This window comes from Erinaceus europaeus, chromosome 8, assembly GCF_950295315.1.
Source record: "Erinaceus europaeus chromosome 8, mEriEur2.1, whole genome shotgun sequence".
Taxonomy (NCBI): Eukaryota; Metazoa; Chordata; class Mammalia; order Eulipotyphla; family Erinaceidae; genus Erinaceus; species Erinaceus europaeus.
This window is the reverse complement of record NC_080169.1, coordinates 59,252,113-59,280,085: the sequence shown is the minus strand read 5'-3', so window position 1 is coordinate 59,280,085 and position 27,973 is coordinate 59,252,113. Positions and strand designations below refer to the sequence as shown.

General features: G+C 37.4%; 1 protein-coding gene across 4 annotated transcripts; it reads right to left on the bottom strand.

Moving 5' to 3' along the window:
- Positions 1 to 207: 207 nt before the first annotated feature.
- STEAP4 (STEAP4 metalloreductase) lies at positions 208 to 27,973 on the bottom strand. Of its 4 annotated transcripts, none has more exons than XM_060196272.1 (6): positions 27,785 to 27,972; positions 10,234 to 10,698; positions 8,825 to 9,352; positions 6,582 to 6,746; positions 4,244 to 4,509; positions 208 to 226 (listed from the first exon to the last, which is right to left on the bottom strand). In XM_060196272.1, the coding sequence occupies exons 2-5, from the start codon at positions 10,681 to 10,683 to the stop codon at positions 4,288 to 4,290; spliced, it is 1,365 nt and encodes a 454-aa protein (XP_060052255.1). In that variant the 5' UTR covers positions 10,684 to 10,698; positions 27,785 to 27,972; the 3' UTR covers positions 208 to 226; positions 4,244 to 4,287. The 4 variants fall into 4 exon arrangements, with proteins under 4 accessions (XP_060052255.1, XP_060052253.1, XP_007531980.2 ...); XM_060196270.1 differs by lacking the exon at positions 208 to 226 and adding an exon at positions 21,189 to 21,254 and having other exon boundaries at positions 2,643 to 4,509; positions 27,785 to 27,973; XM_007531918.3 differs by lacking the exon at positions 208 to 226 and adding an exon at positions 2,643 to 3,581.

The following is a 27,973-nucleotide window of genomic DNA, read 5'->3' as shown; positions in this document are numbered from 1 at the left end:
ATGTTGAAGGCCTCCCCCCATACACACACCACAACTCCTCATGAACTCTGCTTATTCATTTTTATTTATTTATTTAATTTTATTATTTATTTACTTATTTCACCTGGTGGGCCACCTGCTTTGTCATGTGGGAAGTCTAAGCTGGAGCATTTATACTACATGATAGAGCTACTACAATGAAGGAAGCTCTGTGCTGTGCCTCTTCTTCATCTCTCTAAGTGTGTCTCTGAAAACAAAAACAAAATAACATTGGCCTGGAGAGGTAGAATTGTGCATATACGAAGCTTAAACAATACCCCACCACACATATACACACAGGAATTGGGTGCCTACTGACTATTTCTTTCCACTTGAGGGGCAAGTACCTTGAAAACCTGCATATCATTCCTATTTTATTCCTAGTACCAAATAATTTCATTTCAACAACAAACCATTTGAATGAAAATTCTTGACTCTGATTAGTTTCTTGAAGAACTCAAGCTAATTGTCTTAAGCCTGTCTTTGAGTGTTACTCAAAATATGCTTTGCATTATGCTAGGCTCAGAAAACTGAACTGAAAAGTTTGATGTTTTTTAAAAAAAGTAATTTGATTTTGTGTTATGCACACACATACATGCACACACATACACACACACACACACACACACTGATCTGTGAACAATTAGAAATGTAGTAAGAACTGGTTGGAGAGGTACTTTTTTTAAAATGGCACTAAGAACAGTGGGTAAAAAATAAGGACATTATTGATTACGTAATAGCATTTTATAATTAACCAGAGTGATTAGGAATGGAAGAGATTTCCTGTTGGTGATAGTCAACACTTTTTCCATAAGAGGAATTAAGTTGGTTGGACTGACTGACCAGATACTGAGATTATGAGAATCTCTTGTAGCAAAAGATTTCTGTTTTAGCAGATTCTGTTAGACTAACTAAATGGAATTTGATTTTTTTACATGCAAAAATGATTAATAAAAAGAAACTTATACAATGTGGTGTTCCCTAAAAAGTTGTTGACTTTTTGGCTAGGGAAATGGCTCAGCATAGAGTCCTGCTTTGAATGAGGCTCTGGGTTTTGTCTCCAGCACTTCACAGGAGCATTAAACTCCAGAGATAATGGAACTTGTCTTTCTCTCATCCTAAAAAAAAGAAAAAGAAAAATGTTGTCCTAACATAACACATGAGTGAGTTCTACATTAACTGGTACCACTTTAAAAACAAAAGAATAAAACAAAAAAGATAAAAATAAAGAAGTTGTTGATTCTAAAAATATGGAATATTTAATTCTAGATCATCAAATTTTGAGTTTCTGATATGTTGTGAATTCCAACCCAACACCACTTCTATTTACAAAGCTGAGAAACTGGCAACTATGTTAACAGGACAGATTTTTTTTTTTCTTCTCATTAAGGTTCTCTGTAATGAGTCATTGAATCTCAAGAATAAGTAAGTTCACTCAGTATACAAAGAACTAAAGAAACAACACAGAGAAAGAAAACAATTCTCTTTAGCTCTTTAAGAAAAGCTCTATTCTTTTGGGCCAGCCCTCTCAATTCTCCTATAAGAATTTTATCTACTTCCACATAGACAAAGCTTCATTTGGAAATCAGTACATCTTGTAACAAGATTAGAGTGGGAAGATTAAACTGCTATTGATCTCAGTGCTGAAACCGTAGACCACATGTCAGTATAACCTTACAGGGTGTAGTGAAATGAACAATTATGAAATGTAGAATGTCTTGGACCAATCAATCAGAGACGTTTAAAGTATTAATTTTTTTTAATGTGCAACAAATATTTGCCAGTGGTTCAGTCATCAGGTATGGTCCATGATACTGAATGAACGAAGAAAAAGACCCTGGAGGCAATAGCCAGACTGCCTGGGTTCAAGTTCTAGCTCTGCATCTTACTAGGCAAAATATGAATGAATAAGCTTTCCATGTCAAGTTTCTGTTCTTTAGTTTCTGAAAGAGACAAAGTGGGATAGGGAAAGAGAGAATGAGGGAGAGACACAGAAACTAGAGACACTACAGCATTGCTCCATCATTTGCTCAACTCTCACATGGTGCTGTGTGGCTTGAACCTAGGACTCATGTGTGATGAAGTACAATATAACATAAGCTAGGTCCTGGCCCCAAGGACTGTCATGGACAAGAGATGTTTAATATCTGGTCATAGACTGTTTAACAATCTGATCATACACCAATAAGTCAAAATCTGACCTGAAACTAGTCTACAGGTAAATCATTAGGCCAGTCCTGGAGCATGTATTAACATGGCTTGGCAGAAAGAAAGCCCATTTCTCTACTGTTGTTGGAAGTCTAACGTGGGGTAGTAAATTGCTACTTTCTCCTCTCTTAGGTTAAAACTAAAACACATAGGAGTTTGGAATGTGTCACTTGTTTGAGTGCAATAATATATATATTTGAAACTATAAGCTTATTAATGTTATTTTATGTATTTTTCTCTTGCCATAAATGTTCTTTTAAACACATGTGCTTTCTTCCTTCTTTTATTGATGAAAGGAGTTTGTTACTATTATTTTTTAAATTTGTTTCAAATACTTGAATAATGTGATTGAAATCCTCTATATCATTTTGTTTGGAATGCTGATGAACCAAAACAAGAATAATACAAAAATTAGAAAGGATTTAAAAAAAATCATTTAATGAATATATTTTTTAAAGCAGTAAACCCTTAACATGGGGGGAATATACAAAAATAAACTAATCTAAAAGCTTAGCATGTTTTTTTCTTGGAATAAAAGTATCATATCAGCAAGTGAAGAAATCTAGTCTAATATTCTTAAATTTCATTTTATGTAGAACAGGAATTGTTGAAGGAATATAATTCACCCCAGCACCTAGTTCTATCTGTTCTTGCTGACCTGCTTCACCACGCATAACTGGGCGCGTCAGCGTCCGTGGCCCCTCTTAAAGGTTGTCTTTAAAATGGCACTGTCAGCATAAAATACAAGTGAGAACCAAGATATCTTGCATTCCTGTATTCCAGCAAGGCGCTGAGAAGAACCAACTTTCTATAAAAATTAACGCTCCCAGTCTCTGCCCTAAGACTTTCCATAACTGGTTCTCATGTATGCATTAAACTTATAGTTTAATTATCCATTTAACTTTATTTATTTAACTGTTTAAAATTAAAGTAAATCATGATTTATGGAAGATACCTTGTTAAACTAGTAACTTATCACACAGATGATTATGTCTGCAATATACAATTTAAGCATCACACCACAGTATCTAAATAGTACCAGAAACAACTCTACAAAATTTCTTTAGCTTGCTATACAGAAATTCTGGCTTACTGGAACTTTTTTTATTGTTATTGCTTTTGATGGTGCTGGGAATTCACTGCTCTGGGGCTTTTTTTGACAGTACGAGACAGAGAAAGACACTATAGCATCAAGGTTTCCTCCAATGTGTTGAGGACTGGGCTCCAATGTGGGTAACAAATACGGAACATTTTGTGCAGGTGCTTCCATCAGGTCTTCCTGGATTATTGTATATTGAGAAAATACAAGTGGATATTCCTCCACCTTTACTCTATCTTTCCTATACTGCTTATTCCTGGTGAAAGAAAGATCAGATGACAATCACCCAGTCTATCACATTTGATGTCTAATCACCTAGACAATCCAACATATGGTTACCTCAAATCAACTGTGCTATTTTTATTTGGTATAAAATAATTCCCAACAAATAGTTATATTGGTAAAAAACAAGATAAAGGAGCAAATTTAACTATAGTATTCACTATGGGTGTACTTAAGATCACCTTCACTTCCAAAGAAATCAAACAATAAAAAAAAACACATTCTCTTTATTTAGCTAGATCCTCCTCACACATACTGAATAAAGCCATTATCAGCTGGCCATCATCTCAGTGTTTTCTCTTTCAGTATCTGAAGGAAGTTGCAGGCATTTCCTTTGGATTTTGTAAGACATTAGGACATACATGTTGTCCACAGCAAAGAAATTTCTTAGTGTGAAACCACAAAGCTAATCTTGACCTCAGCTTGGTTAACCTCTGGAAAAGAACAGGCGGGAACTTGTACTGAGTCATTGTTAGCATGAGTCAAATTGGTGTCATTTCCAATCAGTTAATTTCTCAAAGTAAAGGCAACATTTTGTTCTTTGTTCACAAACTTCACACCACTGTGGAAGAATGCTTTAGCTATATCCATCATTTTCCCCTCTATATGTGCAAATCTGGGTAAATTGAGAATTACCTTAAACACTTGTTTTTCTCACTCAAAGATGGATTTGAGAATTTTTAGTCTCTTTCCCATCCTTGGCGGATTCTTGTGAGGGTTTTGTTTATACATGGCAGCATCAAGATGAACTTGATCACCAGTACCGTGCAAGGAATGATAAGCGCAATCACGTAGGTCGGAGGAAGATACCATCTAAGACTCTTAGGGTTGAAGATTTTCTTCCCACCGAATACCAGGGTATGGGCTGTACACAAGATCAGTGCTAAATAGCCCAACTTGGACTGTGAAAAACAAAACAGAACAGAATAAAACAAAAATAAAATAAAATACATTATCACTATATACATTTTAAGCATTTTAAAGTGAAGCATTCTAAGTCAATGAAGGCTATTTATCAATAGCCACACAAACCTTGATAACCTTTAATATTTATAGTAATCTGCTTTGTACAGAAGAAAACATTAGTCCTCTCCGTACCCCCTTCAGGATGATAATAATTTTATTTAAAAATTATGCTTGCACTACAAGATGGTTTCATCTTAACCTGGTTGGATAAGAAAGCTTATCACAAGAAACTTGGCTACAATAGTATTTATTTGTTTATTTATTTATGTTTTACCAAAGCACTGCTTAGCTCTTACTTATGGTGACACTGGGGATTAAATCTGGGAGCTTTGGTGCCTCAGATATAAGTCTTATGCTATCTCCTCAGCTCCTTGACTGCATTGGAAAAAAATATATTTCTTCTTCCCCAATGGAAACATTCCTTGATTACCTTTTCTGGAGGTCACAAAAACAAAACAAAATAAAACAAAACAGTATGTCCTCCAGAAGCAGCACATTAGCATTTGTTTCAGACTAAAAGCAGATGTTAGCTCATTTTTATCACAATAAAGAACAATCAGCAAATGCTACTTTTCTTTATTTGCTATTTTTACCTAAAAAGCTTAACATTTATTTCTGTCTCTATGCCTTGAACAAAGGTGTTAACATGAGAAAATGTTGACAGTATTTGGTCTCAGAGAAACTGCAAGACTTCTGAGGTTCAAATAGCTCTATCCAGTTTCAGTTACTAATGGTCTATTCCACTATACTGGTTCAGAATAAACAGATATTAGAATCATCTGGAAAGCTTCTAAAAACCCTTGCTATATTTCTGGTCCACTGCCTCTGAGTTTCTGAATTACTAATTCAGCATGGGGCTTAGACACATCAGTAACAAATTCCAGGTGATGCTAAACACTCTGGTCCTGGTACCATACTCTGTCTGAGAACCACTGGTGTGTAAGAACAGTTAGTGAATAACTGCTCTTAATGAGGTTTCTGGCAGTTGATATGTGGAATAAAATTTAATTTCCCCTTTACACATCAGCAGTGAATCAGAATGATAGTCTAGCATATCTTGCTTTGAAAACTTTAAACGTATTTTTTGCTATATAGCTTTGTGCCTGCACACTTTCACGATTAGCAGTGGATTCCCCTCCCCCCTTTTAAATCATAGAACAGATAGGAGAGAGAGGAAAAATACACTGCTTGTGACACTTCTCCCTGTACATGACACTCACTTGTAGGGCTGGAGGCTCAAAAGAATGTCCTTGGGCATGGTAAAATGTCCTCGCTACGGGGAAAGCCATCTCATATCCCTTAAGTTTTATTTATTATGTGTTTTTATTTAACAATATATCCATATATGTAGTTTGATTTTCAATAGTAGACATATTATCATTGAATTTTCTTCACCTTGCATCCAGTATGTCTTCATATAAAGGGTTTAATCATTGTTTATACTTTTTACTCTGTTAGTCTTACTTACAGCTCTGGTAGCAGTCAGGAATGTTGGAATGAGATGCACCACTAAGAAATCAAATCACTGTGAAATATGTTTTTTTAAAAATATTTATTTATTCCCTTTTGTTTCCCTTGTTTTATTGTTGTAGTTCTTTTTGTTGTTGATATTGATGTCATCGTTGTTGGATAGGACAGAGAGAAATGGAGAGAGGAGGGGAAGACAGAGGGGGCGAGAAAGACACCTGCAGATCTGCTTCACCGCTTGTGAAGTGACTCCCCTGCAGGTGGGGAGCTGGGGGCTTGAACTGGATCCTTAGACTGATCCTTGTGCTTTGCATCACGTGTGCTTAACCCGCTGCGCTACCGCCTGACTCCCGCTTTTTTTTTTTTTACTTGACCTTAAAATATTTCCTAATTTTAGTTTGTTTTATTTGCTAAATTTCTATGATATTGCTGTGGGAGTGAAGGAGCAGAATGAAAACTTATATATAAGAGGAAAATGAGAATATTTGGGATGTCATACTCATCTTGCAATTTAAAGCGGATTAAATCTTGAAGTTCTTACCTGGACAAATCGGAACTCTCTCCAATTGACCATGTTGCTGACTGATGGCAAGGAAGTGATCCCCAAGAGTACAAACAGGAAAAATCCAAGGATCCCCAAAGCCAAATATGAATCACTAAGCCAGGCAGAGGTGGTATTAAGTGGATTATCTTTTCTGAGTGATACCTAAGGAAAATCATCAGCAATTGAAACTTACTTTCATTTTCATAAAATATCCAGACTTTTAAAAAGAAAACATCTCTTCCTTGCTCACTTGCCGTTGTAAGACATTTTAAAGAAGTATTATTTATTTATTTATTCCCTTTTGTTGCCCTTGTTGTTTTATTGTTGTAGTTATTATTGTTGTTGTCGTCGTTGTTGGATAGGACAGAGAGAAACGGAGAGAGGAGGGGAAGACAGAGAGGGGGAGAGAAAGACAGACACCTGCAGACCTGCTTCACCGCCTGTGAAGCGACTCCCCTGCAGGTGGGGAGCCGGGGTTCGAACCGGGATCCTTATGCCGGTCCTTGTGCTTTGCGCCACCTGCGCTTAACCCGCTGCACTACAGCCGGACTCCCAAAACTTGATATTCTTAAATGATTATATCAGGATTCTCTTTTTCTTTTTTATATGCTGATTATTCACACACAGAAGGTTTGGGATTGTGCATGTTTCTTATACTGTAATACACTATCAAGTATACTGCACCATAACTGAGAGAAATAAGGGTTTTATTATGACTCTTTACTCAAGAACTTTCCAACTTCCAGTACTGAAATAATGAAGAGAAACCTACAGAGGCACCAGTAATAAGTTGACAGCTACATTTGAGACTGTAGTAAGATTGATCCAAACCATTTCCCCCAAAACTAATAGGTAGTATTTCCTTTAGAACTGTTGTCTCTATGAATTGACTCTCAGAATTTTTTGACTATGAAAAAAATAGTATTTGAGAGTCAGTAAGAGAGCTCACCCGAGAAACTGCCTATTTTTGCTTTGCTTACAACCTAAGTTCAAATCCCAGACTACATTGCACTGGGGGGGGGGAGCTTTCCCCTTCTCTTTCCCTTTCTTTCTCTCTTTTCTTTTCTTTTCTTTTCTTTTCTTTTCTTTTCTTTTCTTTTCTTTTCTTTTCTTTTTTCTTTCTTTCTTTCTTTCTCTCTTTCCTTTTTAAAAATATTTATTTATTCCCTCTTGTTGCCCTTGTTGTTTTATTGTTGTAGTTATTGATGTTGTTGGATAGGACAGAAAGAAATGGAGAGAGGAGGGGAAGACTGAGAGGGGGAGAGAAAGATAGACACCTGCAGACCTGCTTCACTGCTTATGAAGAGATTCCCCTGCAGGTGGGGAGCCTGGGGCTCAAACCGGGATCCTTACTCGGGTCTTTGTACTTTGTGCCACCTGAGCCTAACCCGCTATGCTACTGCCTGACTCCTCTGTTTCTTTCTATCTGAAAAAAATTGGCCCACTTTGGGCTGATAGTGTAATAGTTATGCAAGTGACTTGCATACCTGATTCTGAACTCCCATGTGCCATCCTCAACACCACCATAAACTAGAGCTGATCAGTGCTCTGGTGGGAAAAAAAAATCCCAAAGTGATCCATATTGGTGAAGCTGTAGTGGTGAAAAAAAAAGTATAATATTTGACATTCACCTAGAATTATATTTTGGGTTATCTAGGACAAAACCAAAAGCAATGGAATGGTAAGCACTCTTTTATGAATTTATTCACATAGCTTTTATGAATATATTCATATTGTAAAAATAATTTTATTGGAGGAAATAATAATTTATGAGACCATTGCTGTTACATATGCTGTCATATGTTGAGCAGCCCCCTTACTTATAAGATGATTGGTCCTGACTTCCAAAAAGTAGCATGCCTAAGAACAGCATGTTGAAAATACATTGTTTTATGAATGCCACTCAAAGCAATTCAAGTTGCTAACATAAGGTGTCCTAAGCCCCCAAATCCATCAGTTTGTCAGTATACTAGTGATTCCTGTTAATCATCATAATCCAACTCAACCTAGGAATCTAACTTGAATAGATATATGAGATCTCAATTGTACTCATTAGAAAAGACAGCTTTACATTCCAATTAATTTAAGAAAGAAATGTTTTGAAGAAAAATTTTCCATATTTACTATATGAAATAGTGACTTAAGGAATACATGAATAGGCAGGGCTCAAGAGCCACAAGGAACACAAGAAAATATATATATTTTCTATATTATACATATATAAATGAGTACATATTTACCTGAGTAGCAGTAATGTTTCTCCACTTCCACTGTACAGAATAACGAATAGGAATCACAAGTGTATAGAAGACATGAAGGAAGGCAAATCCCAGTGCTACTAAGCCAATTTGTTTTCTGCAAAGCATCCAGTGGTCAAGCCAGTCTGGGAATCGATGGTATTTTGTACCTCGGTACAACTGCAGGATAGCTGCAAGCACACCAGGGAGATAAACTAAAGCAAGTAGAGTAAGAGCGATTAGTGGAAAGACACGATTTGGAATGGAGATAGCCATTCGAAATGAGGCATCTTCTTTTTTATAAACGTAAGTGTAGACTACTTCTCTTATGACACAGTAGAAAAAGAAGATGGTAAACAGAACAGTAGACAAACAGAAGGGGAGCTTCCACATTGGAAATAGTTGCAATGGGTAGTTTTCAATTTCATTCGCTGCCATGAGTGATCCTTGATCCAATGGACTAAGTCCAAGTGTGCGAACAATATCCATCACTCTCTGCTTGGCTTTGCTGTGATTTCCACAGATAAACACCTATAATAAAAATAATTCATTTTGTGTTTTTTATTTAACAGGTATTTTGAAAGTCTACATCTGCACCAAGTAAAACAGTAAGAGTGAAGTATTTTTTTAAATAATTTTAATTTTTTATTAATTATTTAATAAGATGGTGTTTCACACTCACACATGTATGATATAGGTAGGTGCCAGTGATTTAACTTGAGCAAGATTTTGGGCACATCACATTGATAGAAGACTTCATAGATAAATAGAAGACAGTGCAGATAGTTTGATCTTCCTCTGCATTCATGGGTGTTACACCACTTTATTGATTGTTTCTAATTTCAGTGGATAGATGGAACCAGTTTTATATAAGATAATGGGAAAGGGGAAATATTTTTTATTGCTGGTTTTTTTTAAATTTATTTTTTATTTTACTTTACTTGATAGAGACAGAGATAAATTGAGAGAGAAGGGGGGATATGGAGAGAGACAGACAGACACCTGCATCCTTGCTTCACCACTCGTGTGAAGCTTCCCCACTACAGTTGGGGACCAGGGGCTTGAACCTGAGATCTTGTACACTAGAATGTGTTCACTTAATGAGGCGCACCACCACCTGGATGGACCCTTAATTAATCAATTTTTTTTTCAATATTTATATACTGTTTTAGTTCCTAGGACTGACAAAAGGCCTCCAGAGACTAACAGCATTTAGTTACATCAAATGAAAGTTGAGGGTACAGACTAGAAAACAAAGCACAACTGATGACTGCCTAATTAAGTCCACACATGTCTCATGGCATACACTAACAGAATTAAATATTTAGTGGGTATTTTATCGTGAAATCATTGAGAGTGTGTACATGAAAATATGTACTTTTTAAACCTGAGTGCAGATTGTTTGAGTTTACCTGCCGACTTGCATCCAGGGCTCCTGACTGGAGAGCCCAGGCTGAGACTGTATTCAATCCTTTAACCACGTGGGCTCCAGGAACCAACTGAGCAAGATACTCTGCGTTGGATTCTGGATACTGATTGATTTTGAGGTTGTTGCTGACATCGACCAATATTTTCTCACTGAGAACCTCAGTTAGTTCTGTGAGAAAAGCATAATGCTCCCTGTGGATTGCTAAGATTATAACATCAGACTTCTGGGCTGCTTCTGAATAGTTCAAGACCTCTGCACCTTTGGGTAGCAGATTGGACATCTGGGGTTTTCGACTTCCAAAAATAATAGAATAACCACACTGGAGCATTTTGATTCCCAGTGATCTTCCAAAATCTCCAGTTCCAAAAATACACAAGGTCTCTTGCTTTTCTGATGATTTCACTGTAAGAGGAAATGCATCCATTTTCTCCATAACTGAAATTTCCTTCTGAAAGATAGCACAAGAACCCAGATGAATCATTTAGAATCATCTAATTAATGCGAGAATTAATTAGAATTGCATTTGGGAAACAGTGTAATTGACTGATGTTGTTCTAATCTTTCTGTTTCCCAGAAAAATTGGAAGGAATAAAAGTTGTCATACACAGGATCAGGAGATAGCTTACCTGTTAAGAGCACACACTTTACTACAACTAGGGACCTGAGTTCAAACTTAGGTTCCACATGTACCACAGGGAACTTCTTGGATGGTGGAGTGGTGCTGTGATTTCTCTCCTCTCTCTTTCTTTCTTTCCTTCTGCCCCCCCACCCCCCTCACCCCTGCCTCTTGCTCACTGTTTATGTCTGAAAATGAAAGGGATAAAAAGATACCGGAGGGACAGGTGAAATTGTGCAGGCAAAAACTTCTGATGGGCAACAATAAATACACAGATGAATAAATGTTACTTATGTTCTCATATGTGTCTTATTCAACAAAATTACTGGTGAAAAACTTGCATTATAAAAGAATATAAAGTGAAAAGCCAAGATATTATTAGAGGATATTTTAAACTTAATTTATAGTGCAATGATATTGCATTCATAAAAAATTATTGTCTCAGGTGTCGGGCGGTAGCACTGCAGGTTAAGCGCACGTGGCGCAAATTGCAAGGACCGGCGTAAGGACAACAACAACAACAAGGGAAACAAAAGAGAAAATAAATAATAATAATAAAAAGATTGTCCCTCAAGTTCTCAAGAGCAAATTACAATAAGTAATGTACCAAAGAGGAATGCAGAGATAAGTTCATTTATGTTTAGTAATGCAAAATATAAAATATTAAAAAAATAGCAAATAGAATACTACAATATGTTTAAAGTAAAAAAAAAAGTACATACTTGTCAAAAGTACATACTTGTATTATCCTAGGATTGTAAAATTTAACTCTATAAACATAATATTAGAAAACTTATTAATATAACTTACCATATTATAAGATATTAAGAGAAACGTATGCTCACATTTATGGACTTTAAATGTATCTTAGATTTTGAGAATTATTCTTGATTCATAATAAACAAGAGCAGATAGTTGTCCACTTAACACACAAATTATCTCTCTCAACCTGAAATCTAGGGTCTTTCTTCAATAAGAAATTACTAGAAGGGTTCTCAGCATAGCCAGGAACTAGATACATTTATCACTGGTTATTATTTGGAAATTCTAGCTAACACAGGTAGATTACAGAAAGAGATTAGATGTATAGAAATTCATAATGTAGGCCTGTTAGAGTACATAGATAGTGGCTTTGCTTTGTCATGCACATGACCCAAGTTCATGGCTGGTCCCTATTGTAATAGGGAAACTTTTGGTATCTTTCCCTCTGTTACTCACTTCCTCTTCCTCTCTGAAAAAGTCAGCTTGGATTAGTGGAGCTTCAGTGACAAATATTTCAAAAAAGCAGAGAAAAAAAAGCAAGACTAAATAACAAAATTTAAGGGGGATTAAAGATGATCAAACTGCAGTCAAGGAAATCTCAAGAAAGTCAACTAAGAATGACCCATAGATATAAGAATAATTCAACATCTGATATCAATGTTCTTCATATGTTAAACAAATTCAGCCTGAGGGGGTCAGGTGGTAGCACACCAGGTTGAGTGCACATGTTACATAAGCAAGGACCCAGGTTTGAGCCCCTGGTCCCCACATGCAGGGGGAAAGCTTTGTGAGTGGTGAAGCAGTGTTGCAGGTGATTCTCTGTCTCTCCCTCTTTATCAGCCCATTCCCTCTAGATTTCTGGCTATCTCTATCAAATAGATAAAGAAAATTAAAAAAGAAGTCTTTAAAAAATTCAGTCTGAAGTTTTAATAGAGGAAAGGCCTCCACATAAAGCTGCATTAAAGTAGAGAGTATATTTGGGAATAAACTTAAGATATGTACTAGGTTCATATAAAGGCATTTTTTAATGCCAGAAACAAGAAGATTTATAAGCATGGATATGTTCCTGGATGGTAATGCAACTTAACAAAGATGTCAGCTTTTTCTAATTTACCTGTTATTCCTGAAAAGAGCAGCTATGAAGAAGGGATTTGTTTTTATTAAATACTAGCAATAATATGAAACTAGAATGAGATTAAATGCACTGTCACAGGAATAGAAAAAGCCCAATGGAATATAGTAAAAACCAATATAGAACAAAACTAACACATATGCTAAACTTGACAGTTCAAGTCAAAGAGAATTGGGCCAACTGAATAGTAAAATAGAAGAAAAAAAGTTTACTTGTAGATTATATTCTTTCTAGAGGTAAACTTTAGATATACTAAGTAGCTCTAAAATAATTTAAGTGAATTATACTAGGACTAGAAGACACCAAGGAGAAAGCTATTATTGCCTTATAGGAGAAAAGGCTCTTAAATCTCTTAAACCATTAAAAAGTTGAAGTATTGACATGATTACATAAAAAATAACACATGCAAAGTCAAACAGTAATCAATATACCAGAAAAATTAAAAAAATTGATCAAAGGATATGAGTTGACAGATTTTTTCAAAGAATTATAAAGTACTTTTTAATATAGTAAAAGATTATTCATCTTAACTAAATGGAAAAAAAAACAAGTTAAAACTCATCTTATTACATATCATGTAACTATATGGTAATTGTGCAAATTTTGGGAAATGGCATTTTCTAACTAATAAAATTTTGATTTTCACATTTAATTCTTATAAATAAAATCCTATATGAAAGACCTTTAAAATATGATTTTAAAATGTGAACTTCTCTCATTTGTAATTCTGATTTTAATATTTTACTCTTAAATGCAATTTATCAATCTAATACAACATACTTGGGTTATTACCCTGGCCATTAAAATTTATTTTCATTCATAAACACTCAGAGGATTCCTTGTGTAAATTGAAGATAAAGAATTAGAAAGAAGCTATTAAATCATCACTGGTTGAATTAATAGAAAGAAATATAGTTATTCCACTGAGCAGTTAGTTACTCCCTATCAAGTTATAGAAGTTCTAGTGATAATAAAAGTGATGGTTTTAAGTTGAGTACTACTTTATACCCTCCTGGTTCTATTTCTTATACCTGGGTAGTAACTAAATTGTGTTTAGCTTTTACTGCTAAACAGAGGCTCACTGTTAAGTCCCACATCTTGTAATTATTTTTTTAATTTAAAAAATATTTCATTTATTTATTATTGAAAGGTATAGGAGGAGAAAGAAAGAACTAGATATCATTCTGGTACATGTGCTGCTGGGGATGGAACTCAGGACCTCATGTTTGAGAATCCAATGCTTTATCTAGTGCACCACCTCCCACACCACTGTAATTCTTTTTTTCTTAAAATTTCTTGTATTATCTTTATTTACTTATTGGTTAGAGACAGTCAGAAGAGAGGGGTGGGGGAGATAAACAGGGAAGGAGATAGATAGACACTTGTAGCACTGCTTCAGCACTTGTAAAGCTCCCCCCCTTGCAGGTGGGGATCAAGGGCTTGAACCTGGGTCCTTGTGCACTGTAACATGTGCACTCAACCAGGTGAGCCACCCAGCCCCTCATCTTGTAATTCTTGATTCTTGTCCTGAGTTTCTCTGAGAAGTGTGCCTGCCTAGCTTTTAGACATACAGGATCCATGGGGATAACATAAGACAATGGAGGACAGAACTCTAAAGATAAGTGCTTCCCATTTTATCTTCCGGATAATTCTGACACATTTTATAAAACTCCTCACAAAGTTCCTATGGACTACTACTAATCCCTCATTAGTAGTAGTGGCAGACTTAATGAGTAGATTTTGCCTTGCCTTGTCATGTTCTCTGGCTTATATCTCCTGCCTCTCATTCCTGTTCTCTGGAATTACTCCCATGATAAACTATTTGCATAGAAGCTATATCACAGGTTCTGCTGGTAAAATAATTGTTGATAATATACTATTTTGATTGGCTTATTTATTGTGTGTGTGAGAGAGAGAGAGACAGAGAGACCACAGAATTGCTCAGTTCTGGCTTACAGTGGTACAATGGGTTGAATTTGGACCCTCTTTGCAAATTATATGCTCTAAAACAGTGATATAACTCCAAGGTACAATATTTTGATTTTTTAAAATAGAAAAAAAATAATAAGACCTAATGTCACCATAGCTGGAATGATGAAGAAATACATGAATCCCCCCAGATCAGGATAATTTAATTCTAAACTCTTGGAAAATATTCTAATAATAGTAGCTCATAAAATGGAATGTATGAATACTGTAAACCACAGGAGAGATCAAGTTGAGAATGTATTTTACAGTAAATACCATTTAAAGAAGGAAGTTGCTCTCCTTTCAAATTATTTGTAACTCAAAATAGCTCATCTGTTTAAACATGGATTTATGGAGGTAGTATGATTTCCAGCTCAAAAACTTGATTTACTATATCTCTTACTTAGGTATAGGAGAAAAAGACTGAAAAAAAAAACACAAGAAAAGTGACAAACAGGAAGTATTAAGGTAAAAATGAATTAAAATAGTTAAAGCATGACAAGGGCTGGGGTAGCACAGTGGTAGCACAGCAGACTAGAGCAGAGTTTTCCACCATACTCTAGAATTGAGTAGTACTCTAGTTTCTTTTTCTCTGTCTCTATAATAAAAATAAGGAAGTAAATCTTTAGAAAATAGCTGACACATCATACAATGTTTTCTTTTCCTTCCTGAAGCTCTTTACAAACATTCAGCAAAAAACACAACAGGTATTTCTGATTTTGAAATTCCAGGACTGGGCTTAACTCCTATGGAAACATCTCCCAGAAAGGCATTATCCAATAAGTAAATAAAGAAGTTGTTAAGCAGAAATACCAAATAATAAGAAGAAATTAAAATAATACTGATTTCACCTTTTTTGTAGATTATTCTGCAAAGCAGGAACACAGTTTGGTCAACTGACTCTACATTGGTTAAAAGTGAGAGCAAGATTGATTTTATTAAAGCAGGGAAACAAATTCATTAAGAGTGAGCAATAAGAAGCACAGTTAAAATTTACAACAATTGGTATTTTCAACAACTACACTAGGCTTTCTCTTCCATCTTTACCCCTTATATTTCTAAATATAGACATCTCAAAGGCATGGGGAGGGACAATATGTTATTTAGCTTGTTTCCTCCCTCCCCCAACCCCCAACATAGTGTGCTTCAGCAAGAGACAACTGCAGTTAAAAGGTCATTCATGCAAAGAGAAAGAAAAAATGTGGGTAGGTAATCTCCAGGAAAGGAGCTTTAATTATCTCAAATTTCATATTTCCAGTAACATTAAGCTAGACAAGGCAAAACATTCTTACTTTTTTCTCTCATTCCTATCACCCATTCCTCCAAAACATAAGTACTTTTAGAGAAGTGAGGAAATATAGAACAAAAAGAATAAACAGTACTCCCTCTAATCTCACACACAAAGAAAGTGGGCGGAATGTTCCTGATGGAATATGAGGAACCAAAGACAGGTGAAAGGATATCTCCTCCATCTTTTTATGTTTTATTTCTTTAGCCTACTCCCATAGTATGGGATTGACCAATTCATATTTGCACAATCTGACTCAATTCTTGTGGTTCACTCACATGAAGGTGGACATTACTGTATAGAGTCATAGATCCTGGCATCAGTAGGCAGTGTTAAATCAGGTACATATCAATCATAAGGTCTCTTGGCTGATTCACTGTATGTGGCTTCCACCATTCATTTGTAACATGGTCTCCACAGTCTTGGCTTCCTTGCTATAAAAAGTGACCTACCTTCCCACTCCAAAATGGTGACTTACTCAGTTCTAAATAATACTGTCTAACAAAATCACTGCATGTCTGAACAGTTCTTTTCATTTCTGATTCTTCCATTATTTTTATTTCAGAGAGGAGAGAAAGAGGGAGGGAGGCCTCTTCACCAGTTGATGAAAGGACAAACACTGTTCAATAGATAAGGGTTGTTTTTCTGATAGTAATAATTTAGATCCTCGTCCTGATGCTGAATTATTTGTGAACTAGAGGTTAGTAAGAAGTTTGCTAAGGCTTTACAATGTAAACAGTCAAGGTAAAGTAATTCAGATCTTGTTGTCATGAACCCTGAGATTTAATCCAATGAACTAATCTTCCTTGACAGTGAACAGTGAATCTACATAATGAAATTCTTAGGAACAGAGTCATGAAATAATCTTCATTTTTCTTGACAGATACAGCAGTGAACTAAGTCTGAAAGTAGGTAAAAGTATTTTTCAATTTCACCAAATAGTTTAGACTAAAAATAAATGATTTATCTCATAAAGTAAAATTAAAGTAGAAAATATAGATCCGAATTACACTGATTTCTTGGTACTTCAGTAGTGTTCACAAAAATCTACTAACCAAATCATTTTAGTTGTAGCACAAACTTAGTAATTCATGTGAAAGTATTCATCACCACAGAACATTAATGCAAGGTTACATTTAGTTATTTTTCTTATGACATGGTTAAACGTACAAGTTAGACTTTCTGTTTTCAGGCTGGAAAGTGGCAAACCTGACTGAGCTGGATACATTGCCATGCACAAGCACTCATGTTTAAGCTGCCTTTCATCCACCACCCCCTGTCCCTTCGCCCCCATCTGAAGGGGGAAGCTTCACAAGTAGTGAAGTAGTGCTGCAGGTGTCTTCTCTTTCTCCCACACCATTTCCACTTTCCTTCTCAATTTCTCTGTCTCTGTCTAATAAAATAAAAATAAAGTATTAAAAATCTTACTTAAAAACAAGTAAAAATGAAGCTTGTTCCTTTATATCACTGAATTGTAATATGAAAATAAATAACCAGTAAGTTGGGTTGCTAAGAATTGCACAACATTTTCTCACAAAACAATTAAGATAATCAGTTCCGTACATAACTTGCAGTTGTTTCTATATTTATATTCAAAGCTTTCAGTGACGGATTTCTGTAGACTATGATTGCTATTAACACAGCTAATTCTAGGTAGGAAAAATAAGAAATATACCATTAAATGCAATATTGCAAAAAGGCTAAATGTTGAACTATCCAAAAAATAATTAGTAGAAAAATTCATTGATTATGGACATGATACATTTTTAGGGCTCTTCATATTTTTACTGCCTTGTTCCTTGCCTCTTATTTATTTATTCCCTTTTGTTGCCTTTGTTGTTTTACTGTTGTAGTTACTATTGTTGTTGTTATGGATGTCATCGTTGTTGGATAGGACAGAGAGAAATGGAGAGAGGTAGGCAAGACAGAGAGGGAGAGAAAGATAAACACCTGTAGACCTGCTTCACCACCTGTGAAGCACCTCACCTGCAGGTGGGGGGCTGGTGGCTTGAACCGGGATCCTACACCGGTCCTTGAGGTTTGCGCCACCTGCATGTAACCTGCTTTGCTACCACCTGGCTTTGGCTGCCTCTTTTTTTAAAAGAGTTATTTATTTAGAAAATTAGTATCTCAAGCTAACATATGCAGTGCTAGGTATTGAACGTGGAGCTTCCTGGCCTACCATTGAGTCACTTCTATGGCCTCAGTGTTCTTTCTAAATCCAGGTCTGCTGATTTTGCAACACTATAATATAGTTATCAGTGAAAGAATATGTACTTTAGTGTGAACATGCTTGTTTCCCCCCACGGAGCCTTAATTTCACTAATACAGAAAGAGCTCAGTGAGTAAATTAGACAGGCACTCATGTTAGTATAATGATTTAATTTTTTTTTAGTGTTTTTGTTTTCCAGTTGTCCCTCGGATATATTAAAACAAATGCCACGAATCACAAAAAGGCTGGCATAGTTACAAAACTTCCTCATGCCCCTATGCTGTATGATGAAAAGAAACACTTGATTGATGAGCTTCACTTCATTACAAATATGTTGTCATTTAGGACTTCCAAGTTGAAATTCAGAGAGAATAATAAAACAAGACTAATAAGAAAAAACCTTGTTTACAGGCATGAAATTAAAATGAAAAATCCTGTCACATTTTATAAAGTATAAAGGTGCTGTTTGTATTCTAACTTGCTAGAAGATACCTAGTTAGATCACTAAATTTATGTGCCTTAATACTACTACTTCTCTCCTCTCTCTCTCCCTCTCCTTCTCCCTCCCCCCCCCCGTGTGTGTGTGTGTGTGTGTGTGTGTGTGTGTGTGTGTGTGTGTGTGTGTGTAAGTGAATACTGCTAGAAGAATTTAAAATCTGGTTCGATACTGTATGGCACTATGTGAGAGTTGTTAAGGAATACTATGGTAGATTTGTAGCTGGATATGATCAAACTATTACTTTATAGCTTATGGAAAGACAATTCTTCATGGTTTCCTTGAGAGTTACAGTCTACTACTAACTCTCAAGTTTGCTATCCTTTGCCTCTTACCCTTGTGGGGACTGTATATTCCTTCTTGCCTTTGATTTTCATGAAAATAGGAATTCTGGTATCCTAGACCTAGCTGATGGCCATTTAAGGGAGGAAAAGAAGCAGGTAAAATATTTCTATAATATCTGTGATCTAGCAATAGACACCCTTTGCATCCCTCTGTCCTTCCCCTCCAGACCATCCTCTCCCCCCCCCCAAAAAAAAGATGCCTTCTCCTTTCCTAATACCATTTCTTAGCTTTGAGTGTCCATTAGACATGATGTATTATTTTTTTTAGTTTGATTCTTTGAAAATATAAATGTTTGAGTTCTACCTCACAATATTTGATTCAAAAATTTAAGACATGTTACCAGAGAAGTGTATAGCTACACAGCCATCCCACACCTCCTACTCCCACTTATTTTAGTGTGTGACCAGGGAATTGACCCACAGTACAGGTTATTAACTGAAAGCTAGTAGGCAGTGGTTCTCACTCTTGGCTCTATCATAGAATCATTTGGAGGAGTTTTTAAAGATGTCCACGTTCTACCCTAGACAAATCAATCCAGACTCTCTAAGAATCCGGTCATCTGTATTTTATGAAGCCTTTCCACAAAATTCTAATGTATATGAAGTTTCAGAACTAATAATGTCTAGTGTAATAGTTTGGAAAGGTATTTGCTTTTTATAAAATCTAGTTTAGTGCCGGGGAGAAATCATCTGTACCGGCACTGTCTTTCTTCTCCCTCTAAACAAAACTCTGTCATGTGCCTTTCTTTGCCTAGGTTTACTGTGGACAATTACTAGCATTCTTCTACTATTCAGCACTGTTTTTAGTGATGATGACATGTCTTTGTAATTGTTTTAATAGTTACTACCAAACTTTCTCTCTCTCTATTTTTTGTATTTTTACTTTGTATAAATATGTAAAATTGGGTGAGCTAAAGCATGACTAAGACTCTTAGTAGTATGTGTAACTAAGCTTGAATCTCTATGTCATGGAATTTATTTTAATTTGTATTTTCTGTGAACTTCTCAGAATAAAAAATAAGAGGAATCCACAAAACCTAAACTTTTCTTTCAGGCATCCTGAGAGATTCTTTTACATTTTCTTCTCCACAGTAGTTTTATAAATTTATTCTGTAAAATCAGCATCAATTTTAGTTTTAACATGATGGAAATGAGCAAAGTGCTACAAACATGATTACTCCCACTCCCCCTTAGAGAGAAAAAAAATAAAAATACAATTTGGGATCTCAGTCTAGGAAAACTATAGCTAACTGGTATACCATCATTATTAATTGTGCCAAACCACTTACCAACCTAGTAATTGTTTTCTCTTTAACCTCCTCCCTTTCTTCACAGCATTTATGTCAGACCAATTGGATAAGATCAAAAGACCATTGTAATATTTATTTACTGGAGAAGTAATGATTAAAAGCAAGATTTATTTTCCTTTTTTTGTAAGAATGACTTTAAGTAAGAGTAGTTAGGAAATGTTCACAGAGTTTCATAGCTTATGCTATGCCTTCAGGTATTAATGAAGGGCTAAAATGTTTTACTTAAATCAGACTAATTAAAATCTTTAAAAATTCAATATTCAAGCCTTCATGATCTCTGTAAAATACCTTAATCACATTGTCACCCTTTAAAATTAATTATCCTTCCAAATGAATTAGACTCCAAAGTATTGTAGTTACAAATTTATTATAAAATTTATCCCATATAGCAACATAATAGGGTTATTAAAATTAATGTTAATGGGAAGAAATGCCAATGCCCCTGTAATTTCTTTCTCCTTTTAAGTAATGGTTATAATAATATTCAATTTACTTTAAAAATACTGCACAAAGCATTTTTCAAGTGGCAAGTAGTTGAAATCTTAACTAGTACACTTTGACTTTCTTAACTAATTACAGCATAAAGACGACCTAAACTCATACTGAGACCATAACTGTCCCCATCAAAGGTAAAAATCAGTTTCATCTACACTGCCTTGACAGGATTTTATGTTTTTGACAGATTCATTAAAACAGTCTGTCAAGAAGTGTGCATGAGGGATGACGTGAGAAATTAAGACTGTTCTTGACCTCAAGAGGTTCCATTATTGGGGCAGACGAGACTGCATGGTCAAACTGCCACAAAATTACCTTGAGACAAACTAACAGATGAATGCTCAGGGTGCATCCAAGTCCAGAGAAGGGACACTGATCTCCCTGTGAAGTAGAACAAGAAAGTTCACCAGTCTGTGAAAAATTGCTCCCTTCCGTTGTCACTATTTAATGTGATCACAGTGACAGATCCATACTCTCAAATACAGATGCCATCACCACTGAATACCTGGGCACAACTACTTCCTCTGTTCCTATATTTTTTAAAGAAAGATTTATCTATTGAGAAATATCAAAGCATCACTTATACAGGAGAACTAGATCTTTTACCATTGAGCTACTTTCCTGGACAATTCTTCCTTCCCCTTATCTTCCCTTTCTTCCTATGCTCTCCCTTTCCCTTCCCTTTCCCTTCCCTTCCCTTCCCTTCCCTTCCCTTCCCTTCCCTTCCCTTCCCTTCCCTTCCCTTCCCTTCCCTTCCCTTCCCTTCCCTTCCCTACCTTTCCTTTCCTTTCCCTTCCCTTCCCTTCCCTTCCCTTCCCTTCCCTTCCCTTCCCTTCCCTTCCCTTCCCTTCCCTTCCCTTCCCTTCCCTTCCCTTCCCTTCCCTTCCCTATCTTTTCCTTCCCTTCCCTTCCCTTCCCTTCCCTTCCCTTCCCTTCCCTTCCCTTCCCTTCCCTTCCCTTCCCTTCCCTTCCCTAACTTTCCCTTCCCTTCCCTTCCCTTCCCTTCCCTTCCCTTCCCTTCCCTTCCCTTCCCTTCCCTTCCCTTCCCTTCCCTTCACTTCACTTCACTTCCCTACCTTTCCCTTCCCTTCCCTTCCCTTCCCTTCCCTTCCCTTCCCTTCCCTTCCCTTCCCTTCCCTTCCCTACCTTTCCCTTCCCATCCTTCCCTTCCCTTCCCTTCCCTTCCCTTCCCTTCCCTTCCCTTCCCTTCCCTTCCCTACCTTTCCCTTCCCTTCCCTTCCCTTCCCTTCCCTTCCCTTCCCTTCCCTTCCCTTCCCTTCCCTTCCCTACCTTCCCCATCCCATCCCATCCCATCCCTTCCCTTCCCTTCCCTTCCCTTCCCTTCCCTTCCCTTCCCTTCCCTTCCCTTCCCTTCCCTTCCCTTCCCTTCCCTTCCCTACCTTCCCCATCCCATCTCTTCCCTTCCCTTCCCTTCCCTTCCCTTCCCTTCCCTTCCCTTCCCTTCCTTTCCCTTCCCATCCTTCCCTTCCCTTCCCTTCCCTTCCTTTCCCTTCCCATCCTTCCCTTCCCTACCTTTCCCTTTCCTACCCTTCCCTTCCCTTCCCTTCCCTACCTTTCCCTTCCCTACCTTTCCCTTCCCTACCTTTCCCTTCCCTTCCCTTCCCTTCCCTTCCCTTCCCTTCCCTTCCCTTCCCTTCCCTTCCCTACCTTTCCCTTCCCTTCCCTTCCCTTCCCTTCCCTTCCCTTCCCTTCCCTTCCCTTCCCTTCCCTTCCCTTCCCTTCCTTTCCCTTCCCTACCTTTCCCACCCCTTCCCTTCCCTTCCCTTCCCTTCCCTTCCCTTCCCTTCCCTTCCCTTCCCTACCTTTCCCTTCCCTTCCCTTCCCTTCCCTTCCCTTCCCTTCCCTTCCCTTCCCTTCCCTTCCCTTCCCTTCCCTTCCCTTCCCTTCCCTTCCCTTCCCTACCTTTCCCTTCCCTTCCTTTCCTTTCTCTTCCTTCCCTTTCCTACCTTTCCCTTCCCTTCCCTACCCTTCCCTTCCCTTCCCTTCCCTTCCCTTCCCTTCCCTTCCCTTCCCTTCCCTTCCCTTCCCTTCCCTTCCCTTCCCTTCCCTTCCCTTCCCTTCCTTTCTCTCTGAAGAGCTTAGGTGTTTCACATGTGTGATCTCACTTCTCCACCTTTTTTCATTCAAATGCAGATAAAGAAAGACACGCACACACACACACATACACACACACACACACACACACACACACACACAGAGGGAGAGGGAGAGGGAGAGGGAGAGGGAGAGGGAGAGGGAGAGGGAGAGGGAGAGGGAGACGGAGAGAGAGACTAAAACCACTGTGCCAAAGCTCCTTTTCCTGGTCCCCATGTGGTTACAGGACTCTAACTTGGGCTGAATGCCCCACCCAGTAAATTAGTGCTCAGGACCATGCTCTGTTCTTAATGCCATTTTTTCCCTTCACTATCTGGAGTTGAGCAAAAGTAACACCGAGTTTGTGTTCTAGCAATTCCCTTAAAGGTAGCACTAGAACTCTTCCTTTTCTTTTTATACAGAGCTATAGTTCTTGACCTTTGGAAATTACCTTACACACATTTTGTTTTCTTTTAAGATAGTGAATAGTAAACTTTACTTTATCCTGGCATTCAGACTGTTCATAAAATCTACATTCAAAAGAAACATAACACTCAAAATAACTTTTCTGAAGTATGTGACTATCAAAGTATAATATAGTGAGGTATTTCTACACATGGATGAATAACCTCTAGAACAAAGGTTAGTATGTCAATGTCCTGCCTAGTTAATTAAACAGAAAATGCATCTGTTAATAGAACTGCATTCTTTTCGCAGTGATTTATTTCTGGAAGATTATCTTCAAACAGTGCAAACATCCTTTGTTCTCTTTTCCTTAATGATTTTGGAAGAACAAATTGTTTATGTATATAGGCCAAGTTTTCTTATCATACTTTATTTTAAGCATTAATTATCCTTTAGTTATTTGCTTTGTTTTAGTCCTTCCAGGATTCATTTCTTCCCACTAAAAGAACAAGTGCTAATTCAAGTAATTTTTGGAAATGACCAAAAAGCCATTCAAAAGCATCTTGAGCAGATTTACCACATCACATGGAACTGCTCAGGAGGTCTTCACTATTAATTAATGACCCGTTCCACTTGGATGTATAAAAAGATAGAGTCAAACAAGTGACTTCAGAAAGCTTGCTTTGCAGATCTTATTATTATTATTTTATTATTTCAGGATTAACTATAATAAAAAAAATCCTAACCAGAAAATTTCATTATCCACTATGTATTGTGGATTCTTACAGCAGGAATGATGCTAGGATGGAGATATAGATGAAGATGCTTAACAAATGATTTTTGTTCAGAGGAAGAACCAGAAGAAACTAGCTGTAAGGTATCCTAGTGAGTTATTTAAGTTTGAAGAACAAGTGTGTGTGTGTGTGTGTGTGTGTGTGTGTGTGTGTGTGTGTGTGTGTTGCCAGTGGCAACCACTCTTTTTAGGATTTTAAAAAGGCATTTCTTTTTTATGTCCAGGGTTAGCCTCATGGATCTGTGAATGCATGGTCCCACCACTCCTGGTGGATTATTTTATATTTATTTAAGTTTTAGATTGAGGGTGAGAGGCAGACATAAAGAAGAGACACCACAACAGTGCTACACTGCTTATGATTCTCTCCCATCCTCATGAACATGCTTCCATGTGGTTGCTAGGGGCCTTTGCATATGGTAAACTTTGTGCTTTACCAGAGTTTCAAAGGAAATATATATATATGTATGTATGTATATATTTGCATGTGAGGGCGATCTGGCTGCAACATCTGTCACACTACTGATCACCAGGGTTGATTTGGTTGATCTGGCTGCCTAGACAGGTGTCCCCTTCCTCCCACACTGCTCCATGTGCGTCCCTCCCAAGCTGCCTGCTTGGTCGAAGAGGACAACCTTCCCTGAATAGAGGCGGACCAGTCTTTGGTAGAGGGTATAGGAGTAGCTGCGCTCCCCTGCTAGAACCTTCAAACAAGCTCTCAAGGAAAAAAATATATATATATGTTTTATTTTAATGAGAAAGAGTAGATATAGATGGAAAGATACTGAGAAAGAGAGAGAGGATCAAAACACTGCTCAGTTCTGATACATGGTAAGTCTGGGGATTGAACCTGGGACTTTAAACCCTCAGGCTTGAAAGGTTTTTGCATAACCATTATACTGTCTCCCCAAGCCCAAGAAATGGTTTCTATATAGCAGTGGTCAGATGATCCAAGTGATTTATAAAGAGAACTAGTTGGTGAAGATATAAAACACAGGCTGTGTTTCTGAGGGTGACATTAGTTACTTAGTATAATTTAAAAGGACAATTCTCCCCAGACAATAACTTGGATCCATCTGAATATCAGATTTCAGGCTCAGGGGAAAGAAAAAAAGAAAAACTAGTATAGCCACAGACCCTTTGGAATATAACTAAAATATGCCTACTACCATGGAGGACCTCCCAACTCTTCATCTGCACTATTCCAGCCTTTAGGTTCATGATTAGTCAACAATTTGTTTGGCTTTGTATGGTAACTCCCTTTTCAGCCACCAGGTTCCAGGTGCTAGCATGATGCCAACCAGACTTCCCTGGACAGACAACCCCACCAATATGTCCTGGAGCTCCACATCCCCAGAACCCCACCCCACTAGGAAAAGAGAGAGAGAGGCTGGGAGTACGGATTGACCCGTCAACGCTCATGTTCATCGGGGAAGCAATTACAGAAGCCAGACCTTCCACCTTCTGCACCCCATAATGACCCTGGGCCCATACTCCCAGAAGGTGAAAGAACAGGAAAGCTATCAAGGGAGGGGATGGGATATGGAGTTCTGTTGGTGGGAATTGTGTGGAGCTGTACCCCTCTTATCCTGTGGTTTTGTCAGTGTTTCCTTTTTAGAAATAAAATAAAGAAAAAAGAAAAATTAATTAATTAATTAAAAAATAAAAGGAGAATTCACACTTCTTTAATAATGACATCAATGAAGGGCTGGGCAATGGTGCACCTGGTTAAACACCATGCACAAGGACCCAGATTCAAGACCTCACTTGTTAGGGCAGAGGGTGCTTCAGAGAGGTGAAGCAGCTCTTCAGGTGTTAATATTTCCCTCTTACCTCTAAATTTCTCTCTATCCTATCAAACAAAATGGAAAGAAAAAAAAAAGGAAGAAGTGGCCATCAAGGAGTGGTGGATTCTTCATGCTGGCATCAATAAACAGCTAACCTCGGTGTCAATAAATGACATTAACAATGATAGAGCGATAACAGGGTGGTCCTCAGGCAGAGATGGGGATGCAGTAGACATGCTCAGGACATCTCAGTTCTGAAATCCTATGACAACTGAATTATTTTCCTTAAAATTGTTACAGAGGCTTAAGGCCCATAGCTTTAAATTTACAGACATTTATTTGGTTATTTTTGATAATGTTTAGCAAGCTTATGGAAGTTAGAAGTCTGAAATGGAAATAATTCTTAAGTTTAGGACTTGACCTTGTACATGTTGGATTTTTTTTTTAACCTCAAGTTGCTATGTGAACTTCAGCAGAAGCCTAAACATTACCAAATGGAGAAAGTGCTATGACCCAATCTCTATACATGTACTATTTACTTCACAACCTTGACACCTGATAAATAGGAAGTGTTTTATCTTGTTTTCTGGGCTAAGAGTGTTTGCCATGCAGGTAGGATTTCATACCATGTTAAATCACAGCATTTAAAAAAATCCAGGGCCTTACAAAAGACCATATCTCTAAAAAGTTACTGCTTCAAATAAATGTGCCATTTTACAAAATTACACCGACTGTATCAGAAAAAAATTATTTTTTTGTGAGTGACATTTATAAGACTGCCATTTATAGGCAGTAAGACATTCTCAGATAGGAAGGCCGAAGAATGGTTCTGAGGGCTGAGAGTATTATCTGAATGATATATGTGGTAGGCAGGAATCTAAGATACTCATGTAGGAAGAGATTTGTCACAGCTGGGTGGTTTCCTTACAAAAATTAAGCCTGCTTGATTATGTGATTACGTCAAAAATTATGTTGTTACATTTCTAGCATTAATGAGATTTTCATATTTCAAACCTGTGAAACTAAGCCATGGCTTTTTCCCTTGTTAGAGTTGGATTTTATGGATCATTTGGTCCAGTGATCTTTCCTTTTACATGTGTAGATACTGAGGCAGAGGCTTTTAAGTTTCTAGTCTAAATTAGGAGTAAAATTTCTAACCTCTTCCCTTATTCATCACACTTTCCATTACACCAGTCATTTTTTAAAGAAACTGCAAATTCCATCAAGAGAGACAAAACAAAACAAAATCCAACCTTTTGGCTGTCTGTGGACAAACAAGGAACCAAGACCTTTACTCTTCACACTAATTATATTTCAGACAACTCCCTGAAAAGCAGCATCTAAACTGCACAAGGATATCAAGATCAAGAATGGGAGTGGTTGCAGACCTCAATACAGATTTCAGTTTAGTCTTGACGCCCTGAAGCAGCTTTAGATGTGAGAATGAGCCTACATATAAACCACTCCTTAGGATCCATGCTCATGAGCACCAGGCAAGATTACTCATTTCCAGAAGCAGTACTCAGAGGAATCCAAAAAAATGCTACCTTCTGAAGCTTCTCTGCACACTGGGAAGGCTATAAAAGATAAAATTCCAGGAAGCTAGAGGCCCACTGAATTACCTACCTAACTGATCTGGATATACTCATGTGGCATTTCCCAGAGTGAGAAGTGGGGGCGTGGCAGGAGTTTGTGTATATCTTTTTTTTTTTTCCTTCTTCTTCTTCTTTCTTTTTGTTCTATTGCTTGGAGAGTAGGGTTCTAGGAGAGGGTTGAAGCAGATAAAGGAAGGGGCCAGATGTATGGGGAAAGGTTCAAACTAGCAACTCACCCACCTGCAAGAGAGCTGCTTCCAAGGCGGCTAAGGTCAGGTTTTGCTTGATGCAGTTTGGGCTCTGGCGGGGCCCGGCTGGGAGAGCGACGCTTGGCGGTGCTCCAGCTCAGTGCAGCCTCCCGTGGCTTTCGATTGTATAAGTAGGCAGAGAGGGGAGGGAGGGCCAGTTGGATTTCGTAAGAGCAGTGGT